Source organism: Diabrotica virgifera, chromosome 5, assembly GCF_917563875.1.
Source record: "Diabrotica virgifera virgifera chromosome 5, PGI_DIABVI_V3a".
NCBI classification, from domain to species: Eukaryota; Metazoa; Arthropoda; class Insecta; order Coleoptera; family Chrysomelidae; genus Diabrotica; species Diabrotica virgifera.
The window spans coordinates 148,007,640-148,026,467 of NC_065447.1; the positions used below are offsets into that span (position 1 = coordinate 148,007,640).

The following is an 18,828-nucleotide window of genomic DNA, read 5'->3' on the forward strand; positions in this document are numbered from 1 at the left end:
AATTAAAATTTTTAAAAATTTTATTTTAAAACTAAATTTTTTCAAAAATAAGCACTTTGAATCGATGAAACTTACAGATCAGATAAACACAACATAAGTAAAATAATTTGTGGAGCGGTAACGATTAATTTCATTTAAGTTGCTAATTAGGGGGTGGTCTTCCCGATTTTTTTTGCCAAAACAAGAGGGATTAATTTTATTTTGAGCGTAACTTGCTTAAATTTATTGCTAGAAACTTTTTATGAAAACAGAAATAAACCTTTTTTGAACACTTGAAAAAAATTTTAATGGGTTTTCCCCAAAAAGTGCTTAATTTTTTGGATATTTCACGTCGAAATATTCTATTTGAAATTTGGTGAATATAAATCTATTTTTTATTGGCTATAACTCTGGTTCTACGAGGTCTAGAGACCTAACGCGTACACCATTTTTTTTTACTTTTTTACAGGCTATATTTTTGCTAAGAACGTTTTTTTCGACAAAATACTTACTTTTTGAGTTATTTGCGAAAAACCGTCTAAAAATGTGGTTATTTTGTTGAAAAATGAACATATTCACTCGCAAATAACTCGAAAAGTGTTGACTTGGCAAAAAAGGTAGGTATATAGAACAAAAGTTACTTAAAATTAGTCATTTTATCCATTTACGGACTTATTTTGGGCATATATTTTTTCACCCCCCCGAGGGGGTGAAAGTCACCCCCAGGGCAAAAGCACACATTGGCACAATATCACTTTTTTTCTTTGACATGTAAGCTATGCGTATGCCAAAAAGCGGTTCTTTAAAATTTAGAGCAAAAACCGTGAAAGAATGTACTAAACGCAGTAGCTAGAATACATAGTAATCATGAAGTGACAAATATGATAATGTCCAAAGACTAATTAGTTTTGCAATGGAAAAAATATGGTGGTGAGGAACACTCAGTTGAACAAAAATAAATACATAAGGGAACCTGGATGTCTCCTGACGGAAGGACGGTTAACCAGATTTATCACGTATTGGTGAAAAAACTACATGAAAGTTATAAAAAAATATAAGAAGTATGAGAGGGGCCGAAATGGATTCGGACCACCTTCTGGTTAGAGCTATATGTAGAATGATGCAAAAAGATAAAGAAATGGGAAAAACAATTTCAAAGAGAAAAATTCGATATGATATACAAAAAACTAAGGGAAGTGGAAATAAAAAGAATGTATATCAATGAAATAAATAAAGGGCTATTAACCCAGGAAGACGAAGAGAGACTAGGAACAGAGCAAGTGTGGCAAACTACAAGATATGTGATAACTAGAGTAAATGATAAATTATTCCACAAAAACGACAAATGAAAGCAGGAACGAATTGGTTCGATGAAGAAGGCCTTAAAATATCAGAGCAAAAGAAAATATTAAGACAATTGGCATTAACAAATAATAATGATGGTATAAACCAGAGTTACAAAGCAACGTTACAAACGCAGACTTACAAAGTAACACATTCTTTAAAAAGAGAGAAACTCAACTTATTACCTACAAAAGTGGACAACATCAATCCCAAATAGACTACTTCATGATAAGGAAAGAAGACGTACGTGAATGCAAGGACTGCAAAGTAATAGTTAGTGATAAGCCAACAACATAAGCTGCTTGTTCTGGACATCGGCGTGGTACATCGAAGTAAAAACGAAACTAAACAAAAATATCGGAGAGGACCACAAAAATCAAGTGGTAGATGCTAAAAGATGAGAAAGAAGGTCTATTAAGGAGAAGAATAGTAGAAGAAATATGCTGGACCATGAAAGGAAGTCCTAATACAATTTGGAGAAAAATGGCCAGTAGTATTAGAGAGATTGAAATACTTGGGAAAACGTCAGGAAAAAAGTTTGAGGATAAAGAGACTTGGCGGTGGTCAAACGAAGTACAAGGAAAAATAAAAGAGAAGAGAAAAATATATAAAAAGTGGCAAGAAACCAGATCCGACACAGATTTTCAAAACTATATGGTGGCGAAAAAGGAAGCGAAGGTAGCAGTAGCAAAAGCCAAAGCAGAAGCGTATTCAAACCTATACGATCAACTTGATACCAGGGAAGGCGAAACGAAGATATATATAAAATAGCCAAACAGAGAGCAAAGAAAGCAAAAGATTTTAATCAGATTAGATGTATCCGAGATGAAAATAATAAAATACTAGTTCACGAAAGGGACGTCAAAAAGAGATGGAGAAAGTACTTTGACAGCTTATTAAATGAAGAATTTGGCAGACAGCCTGTAGAGTCAACGGAGACAGTAGCAGCAATGGTCACCAAAATAACAAACGAGGAAGTGGCTCAAGCGCTTTAAAAAATAAAGAAAGGAAAAGCGGTAGGACCAGATGATATTCCTGGGGAAGTATGGAGAGCATTGGTAGAGACAGGAACAAGGTGGCTAGTAGGTCTATTTAATAGAATTATGGAAGTTGGACAAATGCCAGACGAATGGAGAAGCAGTATACTGGTACCTGTTTACAAAAACAAGGGAGATATACAACAATGTACAAACTACAGGGCTATAAAACTGCTAAGCCACACCATGAAAATATGGGAAAGAGTAATTGATAGACGGATACGTGAAGAGACCGAAATATCCGAGAATCAATTTGGCTTTATGCAGGGCAGATCAACAGCAGATGCAATTTTCATTATAAGGCAGTTGATGGAAAGATACAGGAGTAAAAAAAACAAACGCTCATATGGTATTCATTGATCTTGAGAAAGTATATGATAGAGTTTCTCGAGAGATTCTGTGGTTGTCATTCAATAAGAAAGGAGTCCCTGGTGAATATGTAAAGATTGTGAGGGATATGTATGAAGGAGTAACGACTAGTGTTAGGACAGGTGTGGGAGAGACTGATAAATTTCATGTGAAAGTAGGATTGCATCAAGGCTCTGTGCTTAGTCCGTATTTATTCTCATTCGTTTTGGACCAGATAACAGCGAAACTACAGGGTAACATTCCATGGTGCTTAATGTATGCTGATGATGTCGTGTTTCGTGTTAGTAGGAAATAGTGAAAGAGACTAAGAACAAAAACTGGAACAGTGGAGGCAAGCTCTGGAGGAAAAGGGTTTAAAACTTAGTAGGAAAAAACAGAGTATTTGGAATGTTCATTTAAAGATGGAGTTACTACAAATAAAATGGTATCGTTGGATGGTGAACTGATTGTAAAAAGCAATAGTTTTAAGTAGCTGGGATCGGTATTACAGAGTAATGGAGAAATAGATGGAGATGCATGCAGTAGAATTAGAGCTGGATGGATGAAGTGGAAAGAAGCGAGTGGTGTGTTGTGTGACAGAAAAATTCCAATAAAGCTGAAGGGAAAATTCTATAAAACAGCCATAAGACCGGCTATGATGTACGGAACTGAATGTTGGGCAGTGAAAAAGAAAGAGGAACAACGAATGCATGTGGCGGAAATGAGAATGCTTAGATGGATGAGTGGAGTGACAAAGAAGGATAAAATTAGAAATGAGTATATTAGGGAAAGTCTAGGTGTGGCACCAATTGATGCCAAAATGAGAGAGCATAGGTTAAGATGGTTTGGTCATGTTCAACGTCGAGACGTTAGTCACCCAATACGAAGAATAGCTGAAGTGCAGATTCCTGGAAGGAGTACGAGAGGAAGACCAAAGAAGACCTGGGGGGAGACGATAAGGCAGGACATGTTGGTAAAGGGGATTAACATTAATATGACCCATGATAGAATTGTGTGGAGAAATGCAATTAGGGAAGCCGACCCCGCATAGGGATAAGGCAAAGAGAATGATGATGATGAAACCATAGTTACAAAGATCAAAGACGATTAATGAGAATGGTATGTAGACGAAACAAAAGAGAAATCAACGAAAAAATAATACAAGACATAGAGGAAAAATGTCAGAAAAGAGAAGATCGTTTTAGAGAGTAAGTAAGAAGGTAAAAAAACTGAAAGGGGACACCAGAATTACAATTCATACATGAAAAAAGAAGATGGAATACTCACGAGTGAAAAATAATCAGTGATGGGTATATGGGAGAGATATTTTAGTGAACTACTGAATGGAAAAAAATACAGATGAAAATGAAAATTTCCTTATAAAGGGTGATGGCATAATAATAGAACTGCTTAGTGAAGGAGTTATATAAAAAGTATAATCAGTGGGCTAAAAAATAACAAAAGACCAGGAGAAAATGAAATAGCGGCGGAAATGATAAAGAATGGAGGAGAAGAACTACAAAAATGTTTGTATAGGATATATGGGAAGCAGGGCCGCGTTTAGGTCAATTGACGCCCTAGACAATTCTCTGGTAGCCGCCATTCAAACATGTACCATTTGTGCGAAAAAAAAAATTGCAGAAATTTTTATTTAAAAAAGAATACACTAAAAATGGATATACACAACGATATTTATATACTTATAACAAAAAAAATTGTCATTCCAGTTCGATCACATCAGATACTTCTTTTCAAAAAAGACTTTTCAAAAACAATTTTTTTTTCTTCACAAAATAGACCAACTGTTAAAACGTTCTTGCGTCATACTTGATGGGAAATTATTTTTAATTCTTGACATTTTCGAAAAGAACCTTTCAGCGGACACGTTGGCAACTGGGATGCACAAATAAATGTGCAAAGAAATGTCAAAATTAGGGAAACTATCATTCAATCCACTTAGGCTACGGCTCCACGGGCGGGAAATTGACGCTAGCAGTAGCAGTAAAATGAACTTAAGGTTCCGCGGAACGGAATGGGAATAGCCGAACTGAACCGACTACGCACAAGTCGTGTAGTCGGTACAGTTCGGCTATCCCTATTCCGTTCCGCGGAACCTTAAGTTCATTTTACTGCTACTGCTAGCGTCAATTTCCCGCCCGTGGAGCCTTAGCCTTAGTGCAGTCACTGAAAGTTGTTACCTCTGATTTCGTTAAACCTCCATCGATTTTCATGAAAATTGGTGAGTAGTTAGAGGATACCTCAAGGAACAAAGGTGACATGATGCCAACTTACGCTTTTACCATAGTGGTGGATGCCAGCCCTTCTCGGGGGTGAAAATTATTTTTTTAAATAATACCATAAATCGATAGAGAGACAAATTCTAAGCAACATTTGTTATATAAAGTTATTAACTTAAATCAATACTTTTTGGGTTATTAAAGATCAAAGATTTTATTTTTTCGTAAAAATATGCATGTTTTAAGGCTGTTTTCACGTATAACTCAAAAACTATAAGCTTTAACAAAAAAGCTATTATTACCAAAATTGAAGATAATAAAAAGCTGAATACACTCCTCACTTAAAGAACTAAACTAATGTCAATTTGCAGTGAGTTATGAGTAATTTAATGTATATATTTTTCGACGAGTACTCAAATCTAAGTATTCAAGCTTAAATAACGGGAAAACGATGCATTTTATAAAATATACCTTGTAAGCACTTGTCAAAGTACTTCATGAGTACAATGAGCTCCTAGAGTTAATAGCATCACAATTAAGCAGGTTATGATGAAAATAAGAGAACCCTTTAGAACTTTTTAGGAAAAAGTGAAAAATAAAACATACGCCATTTCCACAAAAATTAAAATTTATACTAATACTTATAAGAATTTCTTTATATTAGCATAAGTAATGATTTCAACAATTTTGACCTGTTTAGAATGCATATTTTTGAAAAAAAGATATAATTTAAAAAAATCAGAATTTTAAAATTATCGTAATTTTTATTTTCCTTTGATAATAACTCCAAAAATACTGGATATTTTTCTGTATCAAATATTTTACCTTTTTATTATTCCTGTAGGGTAAAAACTAACCGAGATAGAAACGTTTAAAGCTAAAAATTTTGCTGCGAAATCCATGTAACTGGGGCCATTTAACCTTTTATTTTTAAAAAAGTAAGGGGTTTAAAATATTAAATTTAACGTGGTTTAATAGCCATTAAAATTAACTTTCAAATGTTTTTCAGGCAACCTGATATCGTAAAAATTAACGGAGTTATTAAAAAAAAACAATTACTTTTTTGGACAAATTTTTAAAAGACAAATTTTGAAAAATATTTGGTGCATAAATTTTAACGCTATTAACTTGTTCGGGGGCTCATTTGATAGATATTTCTAAGGACTTTGACAAATTAATGTTTAATAAGTTTATGTTATAAACTACCGTTATTTAAGCTTGAACATTTAGATTTAGGTACTAGCCGAAAAAAATATACATTCAATTACTTATAACTCACTTTTAGTTAACATTAAAAGGTTTTTCCAGTAAGGAGTTTATTTCATTTTTTATTAGCTTCAATTTTGGTAATATGGTGTATTCCACGAATATACGACTGTTTTGGATTATCGCGACAACGAATATCTTAGTGTTCAACATAAGAATTACGAAAGTATTTTGCTATAGTAATTACTCCAATAAACAACAATATAATTTGCAATTTACTTTCGTTCTTCATATTTTGCACAGTAAAATATTCGTTGTTGCGATAATCTAACAGGGTCGTATATTCGTGGAATGGGGTATAATAACTTTTTTGTAAAATCTTATAGTTTTTGACTTATTTATGGAAAATCGGAACATGCATTTTTCTCACGAAAAGTTAAAATTTTTGATCTTTAAGAACTCAAGCAAGTTTGCAGCTTGCTTAGAACTTGTCCGTCTAAATTTTGCTTAGAACTTGTCCCTCTATCGATTTCTGGGGATATTTTTAATAAAATAATTTTCTCTCTGAGAAGGGGTGGCATCCACCCCCAGGGTAAAAGCCCAAGTTGACACCATGTCACCTTTGTTCCTTGAGATAGCGTCTAACCACTCACCAATTTTCATGCAAATCGATGGAGGTTCAACGAAATCGGAGGTAATAGCTCATATCCACCTTCAGTGACTACAATTTTAAGATATGTCAATTGGTGATTTTATTGTGGTATCCAAATGACCCTTTAAGTGAATGCATTCATGTATGAATGATGTATCTTGGTCGTCTTTATTTTGTAGATATCAGATTTTCAGCTTCTTTGGGTAATAATTTCTTCTTTGCTTAATTTTGGCAAATCTGTTAATAACGCGAAAACTTTGCTAAATAAGTCGATAAGATTCCAGACGTCTATTCAGGTATCTTATCAGAGTGTCGATTATAATATAGAATGTGTGGATTTTCATCTCATCACTAGCTGAAAAGTGTAGTTGATCATCGGCCCCTTCGTCAAATTATATTTTTCTTTTTCTCTTTCTTATTTCTTTATTTTTATTTGGGCACAATTTTTGGCGTCCTTGCGGTAAAGTAATTTAAAAGAGCTTCATTCTCTTTAATGACAGAACCCAGATCCATGATTTTTATATACAAATATTTTTTGTACAGTATTTTTGCCGCCCTCTCATAATGTGCCACCCTCTCATAATGTGCCGCCCTAGGCAACTGCCTATATTGCCTAATGGATAAAGCGGCACTGATGGGAAGAGTAAAATATGCCCAAAGATTGGACCAAAGCTCTATTATACCCCATATACAAAAAAGCAGATAGATTGGCATGTGAAAATTACAGAGGTGTTGCTCTGCTGGATACTTGTTAAAGGCCCTGATCGACAGGCGAGTAAAAGCGCGGTTTTGTGGCTCGTCGGTAAAGCTCGCCAGTGTATCATTGCAATACCGCGGTTTTATTTGCCGACAAGCCTGGCTCGCGGCTCGTCAGTTTGTTTTATTTTTTACTTGGCTCGTCGTTCAAAACCGCGCGTGTATCACGGCTGGCGAGCCAAGCTGGCAGTTTTCGGCGACCGTTGAAGTGAAAAGACCAGTTTTAATCATGGATATGCGAACTCTCAGACACGACTTTTGATTAGAATTTATATATTGCTTACGAGACTCTTCTTGTTTATGGAAATGTAAATCGCCAGAGTACAAAAACAAAGCAATTCGACTTACCGCATATGTTAAACTCTTAAATATCGTAAAAAACATGAACTAGAGCAGATGTCAAGAAAAAAATTCAATCATTGCGAGCTTCCTACAGGAAAGAAAGTAACAAGGTTACGACATGTTGACTGTGGACGGTTGACACGACTGTTTTGCTTGCTAGTCGATCAGCACCGACGAGCCGGGAGTAAAACCGTCGTTCGTAAAACCGCGGTATTATAGCTCGCACGTCGATCACCCACTTTACAAGATATTATCCAGGATGCTAAGAGAGAGACTAAACAGTTTTGCTGAAGATAAACTAAGTGAATATCAGGCCGGTTTTAGAGTTAATACATCAATGACACAATGACTGATCATATTTTTACAATAAATAAAAATCCAGAGTACCTGCTATGAACATAAAGTAAGCACTAAGCTCTTTGCGTATACGCGCAAAACTGATAAGGTTAGTAAGAATGACTTTGAATAGCACACGAAATCATGTATTATGGAGAGGTTTCTTATCGCAGGAATTTGAAGTAAACAGAGGTCTCAGACAAGGAGATCCGTTATCTGATTATCCGAATAATCAGAAATAGCCGAGATAATCCGACCGGATCCATCTTCAACAATGAGCATCAATGTCTGGCCTTCGCTGATGATCTTACTATTCTAGAGAAAACAAGAAAAGAATTAAAAAACGTTATGAAAAGATTAGAAAAGGAGACGAGATATTTTGATGTAGAAATAAACCAGGAAAAGTCAAAATACATGATACTCGGAAATACAGAGCAAAACGAAGACGGGCAGTTTACTTTCATATCTAATGAAGCAAGGGAATATAATTTTTAGAGAGTGATCCATTTTACGTATCTGCGAGTTATTATAGAGGAGAACGGCCAGGAAGAATGGGAACTGAATGTCAGATTAGCAAACGGAAATAAAAAGAGCGGAAGCCAAAGACCACTGATAAAATTCAAATATGTATCGAGAAAAACAAATCTAAGGATATATAAAACGGTAATAAGATCCACAGTAACGTATGGTAGCGAAGTATGGACAGTGAAAAAAGCAAATACGGACAAACTGGTAAGATGGGAAAGAAAAATGCTCAGAGCCATATATGGAGGCAAAAATACGGAGGAAGGTTGGGTACGACGAACAAACAGGGAATTAGAAGAACTGTATAACGAACCAAGCATCTTCTTCTTCTTAAAGTTCCCTCTCCTATCGGAGGTTGGATATCATAATGGCTATGGTCACTTTGTTGGCTGCTGCTCTGAATAGTTGTAATGAACTACAGTTAAACCATTCTCTAAGGTTCCTCAGCCAGGAGATGCGTCTTCTTCCTATGCTTCTTCTTCCTTCGATCCTTCCTTGCATAATAATTCTCAGCAACTCATATTTTTCTCCTCTGTTAATGTGACCCAAATATTCCAGTTTTCTAGTTTTTATACTTTTCATAATTTCTAACTTCCTATTTAAACGTCGTAGCACTTCAACATTGGTAATCCTTTGAACCCACTGAATTTTCAATATTCTTCTGTAACACCACATTTCGAACGCTTCTATTCTCCTTATGTGTTGTCTCTTCAATGTCCAAGCTTCCATTCCGTACAGCAATATAGAAAATATGTAGCATCTTAGAGCCCTCAATCTGAGAGGCAACTGAAGGGTCTTTGTTTGTAAGCAGTGTCTTCATTTTTATAAATGCTTGTCTTGCAGTTTCAATTCGGACGTTAATTTCTTTGTTTTGGTCATTTTTGTAGTCAACCCAGGTTCCCAAATATTTGTATGTCTTAACTTTTTCTATTTGGGTTTGCTCTATCATTAAACTTTCATTTCCATGTTCTGTTTTTGAGACAATCATAAATTTAGTTTTTTTCTTGTTTATTTTTAGTACGTATCGAATGCAATAATCGTTAATTCTATTTAGCAATTCTTGTAGCGATTCCAGGCTGTCTTTCATTGTAACGGTGTCATCAGCGAATCTTACCAAGCATCAGTCGCTTCATAAAAGCATAGAGAGTGAGATGGATGGGACACGTGATGAGAATGGAAAGGAAGAGGATGTCAAAGATGATCACAAAACGGGGCCCAAGCACGAAAAGGAGCAAAGGAACTCCCAGAAAAAGGTGGTTTGATAGTGTACAAGAAGATCTCAGAAATGAGGGAGTTATTGGTTGGGAAGAAAAGGTTAAAAACTGAGACGAATGGAGGAGAATTGTAAGTCAATTTAGTAGGTATGGGGTATGACTGGACAAGAAGCCACCCCACTTGATACCAATGTTGTAATATTATTTGTATAGTTGTAATATAATATAGTTGTAGTATATATACACACAGAGCCGTCTTAACCATACACGGCGCCGGGGTGCAAGACTAATCTTTGCGCCCCCTTTTGTCAGAAGATTATATAGGTTATAGGTACGCTAAAACTAAAACTAATTAGGTTTGCTTTCTTTATTTATATATTAAAAAAGATGGTTTCAGTATTCAAAAAAGATCAATCTTATAACACTATACCATACTTTTTAAAGTATATCAAAGTCAATTTTTCTAGCTTTTAAGTTGGCAAAATTTTGACCTGTTCTCTTATCTCTAATAAAGTTAATATGTTTTTAAATTCACTGTATTCTTTGACTGATATCCACCATCCCATTAATTTAAATTATTTATTAACATTAGAAAATAATGAGTTGGTATACCGACTATTGTATAAACATATTTTAGATATTAAGCTTAAATTGTAATTGTAAAATATAGAGTAAGTATTTCTTGTAAATTGTTATATGTTAAAAGAAAAAGAAAAGAAAAGAAAAGAAAAAAAAAGAAAAGAAATATAAAAAAAAATAATAAAATAAAAATAAACAAAAAATAAAAAAAAAATAAAAAAATAATAAAAAAAAAAAAGAAAGAAAGAAAAAATATAAAAAAGATATATAAAAAAAAATAGAAAAAAAAATATAATAATTAAAAAAATATAAAAAAAATATGTAGATAAAAATGAATGACGAACTTGGACAGTCCATAGTAAAATAGCTTTCGAATGAAGTAGAGGGCTAAAGAAGAATGTTGCAGTTTTTGCTGTGGAACTCTGAGAACATCATTTGGAAAAAAATTAATAAAAATATATATATATATAAAAAATTATTAAAAAAAAATACAAAAATAATTATTTATTAGTAGAATTGTTTATTATATTAGTATTAGTTTTAGGATAAGATACGAAAAAATGACTAATAAAATAAAAAATAGTAAAATTGGCGAATGGATTTAGTGTCCGCAGTCATATAAACCCAAACAAACAACAAAAAGTTGGCAAATGTTTTTGTTGCATCGGTGATATCTATTTTCACTTGCTTTTCTATACTTATTAAAGACAGGTTTGTTAATCTGTCTTGGTCCATTATTGAGCGCAGATAATTTTTGATCAACTTAAGTTTTCTCCTTCTACAACTACTTTTCTCCTTCAGGTATTGTTATTGGAAGTGTTAAATATATCCTTAGATATGTAGAAAGATTTTGGAAAACGAAGAGTAAATTATTAGAATATATATAACTTAAAATATCGAGTGAAGTTGTGTCTATATTTATAAAAAATATTGGTAACAATTCTAATTCATAAAATAGATCTTCACCATCTATATGAGATCTATTTAAATGAGCTAGGCTTTTTTGTAAATTTAAACATTGTGTTTTTTTAAGTTTTCTTCGGAGTTTCTCCAACTCCATATGCTTTCCAAGAAAGAAAAGTTATAATTATGTTCCCTCAATATTTCAAATCTTTCACTTAATTTTGCAATGGCAATGTCCAATAAATAATAATAGATGTTAACTGTAAAATTTTGTTTTGGGTCTAAAAGAGGTTGAAATGTCTTTTTCGGGGACGTGGACGAACAGTTTCAGAAAATTTAGTTTCGCAATCTGGTTCTTTAGCAATTGATACCGAGTCAATTAATACTTATCTGCTCACACGCAGTGTCAGTGAGGTTGGCGGTTAAATCTTTACTAACTTGATCAAGCATCTTAACAGCTTCCGAAATAATAATATCACTCGTTTGCAAAGTTTTGCTGGCAATATTAACCTTTGCTAAAATATCGTATGTGTCACGATAGAGCAGATAAACTTAAAGTTCTTTAATTTTATCATCAATGAGCTTGCGATGTTTCTTGTGTCATTGTTGTACCTACATGTTTTTCTACATCGCGTATTTGAAAGCGGTTTTAATGTAAAGGTAAAGGTGGGTATCTCATTCATTATGACATTCCACCGTAATGTTGATGCGAAAAAAAAACATAAATTTATTTAACAATTAAAATTTGTTATCTCCATTGAGCATTTAGCGGCATCATTTAGCACTAAATTAAGGCTGTGAGCCGCACAAGTAACAAAACGCACGAGGATTCATGTCTAAATTTTTTTTTGAAGGCCAATATTTTTTCCTCTTATATTTGCCCCATTATCCTTGGCCTCGTAAATCATCTAAATGAATATTCATTAATGTCAAAAATTCTAACAAATAATTTGCTAATCCTTGTCAGGTGTAGCAGTAACCGGTAAGAAACCTAGAAAATGTCTAACTTCGCCAAGCTATGTTGACGAATTGAGATAAACGAACGTAATAACAATAGTAAGTTGTTCCTGGTGTGAAATATCAGGTGTGCAATCTAAAATTATTATAGAATAATATTTAGATTGTTTTAAAAGATCAACATTGTGCATTTAATTTTTTCACCAGTTACACTATTATCAATTCATTTTGAATATTCTGCCCAAGATAATGAGGCATACGATACTGATCACTTTGAATTCGTGCAGTGTGTTCTGATAGCGTATTATCAAAATTGGAAATACATTCTATTGATTTTAAAAAGCTACCGTTATCCGATTCCTACAACCTTTGACTAGTTCCTCTTAACGCTAAATTTTGTCGTGCTAAAAATATTATTTCGATAATTCTTTCTAAAACCGCCTTCCACCTTTTTCTTTCGCGTTCAATTGCTGCTTGATTGCCAGAATCTACTTTTTTTAGATCTACATATTTTTTTACAAAAATTAAGTGACTACAACTTTTCTCGTGTCTTTGTAAAAAACATAATGAACGGCTTTCTTGTCGCAAACGTAATGAAGAAAATTATTTTTTTGAAAATCAGCATTTATATTTTCCTATTTATAAAAGATTATGATGCGGATACACTGATAATTTTTACAAGATGGTGATTCATTGTCACTCGAAATTCAATATTGGTCAAAATATTGTGTACGGGTCACCTTTTTGAAATTATTGTCGGAATAATAAATGGGTTTCATATTTCATTTGCATATTGTAGGTGTAGTAAACATAGCCTTTGTAAAAAATACCGAAAGTGCACTTGTATGTTTTTGTTATTTGTAGTTTTTTTAAGGACAAAAAGCGCAAGTTTGAGCCTAACAAGTGTTTGGCTTGCGCCCCTTGGACTTGGCACCCGGGTGCCTCGCACCCCTTGCACCCCCGGGTTAAGACGGCCCTGTATACACTATACACACACCGGCAAAATTAAAGGAACACCTTAAAAATAGGACATGTTTGATGTCTCGGATTTCCTAAAGTTGTCCGATTTGAGTGATTTTTTCAGTAGGTTATAGCCTTATTATTTAAGAATATCGGTGTAATAATACTGGTGCTAGAAAGGTAAATGTCATTTTATACCGGGTGTAACAATCATACTGTGTTTTTTTCCTTAAAGTTTGGAACACCCCGTGAAATATTCTAGCCTATAAAAAATATTGAAATTAAAACTCAATTGTAGCCTTAGGCTTTCTTAACATTTTCTTTTTTGATTCATTTGTTTATGCTGGATAATAAAAAAGTTAGGTACTTTAACAACTAGCCATGTTCTTCATCAATACAGGGTGTTTCCAAATAAGTGCGACAAACTTTAAGGTGTAATTCTGCAGGAAAAATTAATTATGGTTTGCTTTATAAACAGAGGTCCGCAAATGCTTGGTTTACGAGATACAGGATGTTGAATTTTTTATTACAAACTGACGATTTATTTATTGCTCTAAAACTGGTTGAGATATGCAAATAAAATTCGGTAGGCTTTAAGAGGTAGTTATTGCGCATTTTTGACATAAAATCAAGAATTTTATATTCACCATTGGCGTGCATAAGGGATATATCTAAAATGTTTATACCCGTTTGCACGCCAATGGTGAATATAAAATTCTCAAATTGTATGTCACAAAATGCGCAATAACTACCTCTTAAAACCTATTCATTTGCATATTTCTACCGGATTTAGATCAATAAATAAATCGTCAGTTTGTAAGAACAAAATCAACATCCCGTATCTCGGAAATAAAGCAGTTGCTGACATATGTTTATAAAGCAAACGGTCATTAATTTTTCATGCAGAATTAGCCCTTAAAGTTTGTCGCACTTATTTAGAAACACCCTGTACTGATGAAGAACATGGCTATTTGTTAAAGTACCTAACTTTTTTATTTTCCAAGGTAAATAAATCAAAAAAGAATATGCTAGGAAAGCCTAAGGCTGCAATTGAGTTTTAATTTCAATAATTTGTATATGATAGTATATCCCACAGGTTGTTCCAAACTTTAAGGAAAAAACACAGTAGGTATGATTGTTACACCCGGTATAAAATGACATTTACCTCTCTAGCAACAACATTATTACACCGATATTCTTAAATAAAAAGGCTATAACATACTAAAAAATCACTCAAATCGGACAACTGGTTTAGGAAATACGAGACATCAAACAGTCCCATTTTTAATGTGTTCCTTTAGTTTTGCCGGTGTGTGTATATTATAGTAATATTCTTTTTCTCATGGGCATCTTTCAGTGCGTCACAGTTTTTCGATTTCTTTCTAACGCATTAAATTGTATGTGACAGAAAAAAACGTACGTCGGTGATTACATTTCGTCGGTGACATTTATAACATTTATTCTAGTTGTCAATAGATGGCGCTATAATCGAAAAAAATATTTACAAATTATATAATATATATCTACGAATATAATCTGTACAATTTATAAGACTATACAAATCAAAGGAAATACCATTTTATAAATGCAATAAACACAATTGATTTGTTTTTATGCCAAATTGTAAATAAAATGTGACTAATGTGTGTGTTTAACTAAAATGACTTATCTTTTTTTCTATCATTTGTGACGCACTGAAAAATGCTCATGAAAAGAAGCATAGTATATTATTGTATTGTATCAATTGTATTTTTAGCGCTATGCCTCCAAGGCCAGTTGAGCTTTTAAATAGATAGAAAAAAAAACTATCATTAAATAAAAAAAATCAAATAAACATACCTTGAAGTATAACGGCTTGTTGTCTGAGAATTTTAATAGCCCCATTTGTCAAGATTGTGGAAAGTCTAAGCGAAAATCTCTTTGTCGGTGAAGAGGAAGCAGTTATAACATACTCTATTATATTATCACTGAAATAAAAAATTATTAATAATAAAACTTCCTAAATATGTACATAGCAATATTAGACAATCAAAGAATTGAAACACATGAATACGTAAACTTACCTACTTCTTATAGTTACCTTAGTAATATACAGTAAGTATGGTGCAAATGAAAGGAATAAATTAATTTTTCCGATTACCTTCGTAACAAGGTGCGCAAGGAACCTCATCCATAAGTTTAATTAGAGCTTCTTTTATTGCCCCAACATCTTTTTCCGTTACAGATATGTCTAGCTATTCTTTGGGAATTATTGCCGTCTTTATTCCCGTAAGAGCAGCTTTGTAGTTGCTGCTGAGCTCTTTGGAAGAGGCAGCAGCAGTTCTGCTCTTTTTTGTTAATTTCTCCTCAGGAGTGCTTCTATCAGACACAGTTCGCTTGACAGCTTTTGTGATTTCGGCATTCTAAAGGAGCCTTATTTTGAGGTCTAGGAGGTAATTCGACCTTAGAAGTGTTAATTCCCTGTTCTCTCATTTTCCGAAGCTTCCTTCTCTGTGCCCCAGATATTTTTGGCCGAGAAACCTCATCCTTCTCAGCATCTTTTAAAAGAGTCCGCATTGCGTCCTCAGTATTATTATTATTACCCGATGTGGTGGGTTTATTTTCTTCCAGATTCTGCCGAACAGTCTCAGTGGAAGTTTGATTGTTTGTTGGGTCCTCCTGCGAGACACCTAGGGTTAAATCTTTTAAATTTTTGCATGGTTCCATATTGATCCCACGAGTATGATGGGAAAAATAAACTGTCCATACCAGCAGCGCTCCCTGTGCCGGTAAGGCTTTAACTGAAACGGGGTGTGGCCTGGTTCCCCCAGTCGACCGTTTGAGACAGTTCAATAATTTTGACGCACAACTGCCATGCAGGCCTGGGCACGGTACAATTACACCTTTACCTTGTGTGTTGGGGGTGTAGGTTTAGACAATCAAAGAATTGAAACACATGGATACGTAAACTTACCTACTTCTTATAGTAATCTTAATAATATACAGTAAGTATGGTCGTATGGTGCAAATGAAAGGAATAAATTAATTTTTCCGTGAATTCGCGATTTTGGAAAAAAATTCCGAAAAAGATCTATTTTAATTTTTAAATTATTATTTTTTGGCATATACAGGGTGTTTCTAAATAAGTATGACCAACTTTAAGGGAAAATTATGACAGTTTCCTTTGTAATATAAACATATGTCCGCAAATGCTTCATTTTCGAGATACGGGGTGTTGAAATTTTTCTTACAAACTTGACGATTTATTTATTGCCCTAAAACCGGTTGAGATATACAAATGAGACTTGGTGGGTTATAAGAGGTAGTTATTGCGTATTTTTTGATATACAGTCGAACCCGCTTATTGGGTTGCTTTCATGCCAACCAAAAGTATTCTTATAACCGGGATATTCCAATAACCGATCATTGGTGGCAAGTAAAAACGTGTCGAGACCTTAAATTTCTATTCCTTAAACCGGGATAGTCCTATAAACGGTATTCTAATAAGCGGGTTCGACTGTACCATTAAGAATTTTATATTCACCATTGGCGAGCATACGGGTAATGCACTGAACATTTTTAAAGGAAAAAAAATAGTACGCCACTGAGATATTTCAAATTAAAAAACATTTTTGAATTCCTTGTTCAATTCACGAGAAAAAATGTATCTTTTTCATTCAAAAAATAAAACATTTTAACGCTTACAAAGTATTAGACGAAGTTTCTATATAAGTGTATAGAAACTAATACTTTGTAATGGTAGGGGAGCCCAAGCGGGGATTTTTGCAGTTACTCAAGCGCGTCAGATTATCATATGGGGAGAAACCTGGTACCCTGCAGATGTACCTCTACCATATATTGGCTCTTAACACATGGGAGTTAGTTAGGGGGGCCCGAAAAAAAATCTATCCTTAAAAATACTCGAAATTGTCAGATAAGGTAAGTTAAGTACATGCAAAAGAGTGTATATTTCAAAAATCTGACGATTTGAGCGGGCCGGGCGTAAGGAAATGGGTAAGTCAAAAAGTTTCACAAAAAAAGTGAATATTTCGCGAAATGAACGTCAGATCGAAAAACTAAAAACTACGTTTTTCTACGGCCGTGTTAAAAGAGCCACTTTCACGCACGCATTTCGTTTCCGAAAGTTGCACTTTCCTGCACGGCGTGCGTGAAAGTAAATTTTCCCGCACGGCGTGCGGGAAAGTAAAATACCTTGTAATATGGCATTATACTATATTATAATACATGCAATAAACTAATATTTAGATATTATTTACTAATTTATTTCAAATATATCTTATTGTGTTCATGTTTTAATGAAATTAGCGCGATTATTTCATTCATAGGAGATTCTGACCAATAGAAAGCTACAGAAATAAAAATTAAACTGATAATTTTTGATAATCTCCCGTCGTCAAGTATATTACGTCAGATGCCCTTCGTTGCTACGAAAAAATACATTCAGTGACATTAATGACAATTAATGTTCAACCGTCAAATATTTATAACTGTGTGTTTAATAATTGTACTAATTTGTACTTACATAAATAAATTACAATAAAATTTTGGGTTTGAACAGTTTTATTCATGAAATAATCGCAACAAATTGCACTCGATCTCTAAAATTAATATAGAATTTTTGCCCTCGTGACACTTTGACATAATTTCACTCCCCTTCGGGTCGTGAAATTAAAACTATCAAAATGTCACTCGCGAAAAATTCAATAATTTTAGAGCTCTTGTGCAATCACTACTGATAATTCGATGAAATAAAATTATTTTGACATAATATTTAAAAGTCAGATCAGTAGACAATTATAATGGTTTTGAATCGTCGTCATGGAAACCAATATCGTCGTCCTGGTAACCCATTATATTGAAAGTTTGGTTTTGACGACCTTGTCAAAGAATTAATTTATGTATTTTCACTTCTAAATAAAAATTGTTATACCTAACTCTATTTTTTATGGCTTTTTTCCAAACGTACGGCCCTAGAAAAAATATTGTTTCTAACTCATGCGGAAAGTGTCTTCCCCGCACTCGACTGCTTGCCCGAACTCCGCTATCGCTTCGTTCGGGTCAACGGCAGTCTCGTGCGTGAAAGTATCACTTTCCACACTAGTTAGGAAAATAACTATTTCAATATTTTTCAAAAATCTATCGAATGATACTAAACATGACCCCCACAGAGAGGGGTGGGGGTAAATTTAAAATTTTAAATACAAATCCCGCGATATTTCGTAAAATCAACATCAGATCGAAAAACTGCAAAATACACTTATTCAATATTTTTGAAAAATCTATCGAATGGTACCAAACACGACCCCCCAAGGAGGTTGGGTGGAGAGTTACTTTAAAATCTTAAATAGGAGCCCCCAATTTTTATTGCAGATTTGGATTCTTTACGTAGAAATAAGCAACTTTTATTCGAAACACTTTTTCGAATTATGGATAGATGGCGCTATAATCGGAAA

The 18,828-nt window shown here is 33.8% G+C and overlaps 1 protein-coding gene across 1 annotated transcript in view; it reads right to left on the minus strand.

The window, feature by feature from the left end:
• Window positions 1-18,828, minus strand: part of LOC126884495 (uncharacterized) — a 210,063-nt gene that overhangs the window by 149,887 nt on the left and 41,348 nt on the right. The window contains exon 2 of the mRNA XM_050650433.1: window positions 15,215-15,342. Coding sequence (XP_050506390.1) covers window positions 15,215-15,342 — 128 coding nt within the window. The remainder of the gene's footprint in view (window positions 1-15,214; window positions 15,343-18,828) is intronic.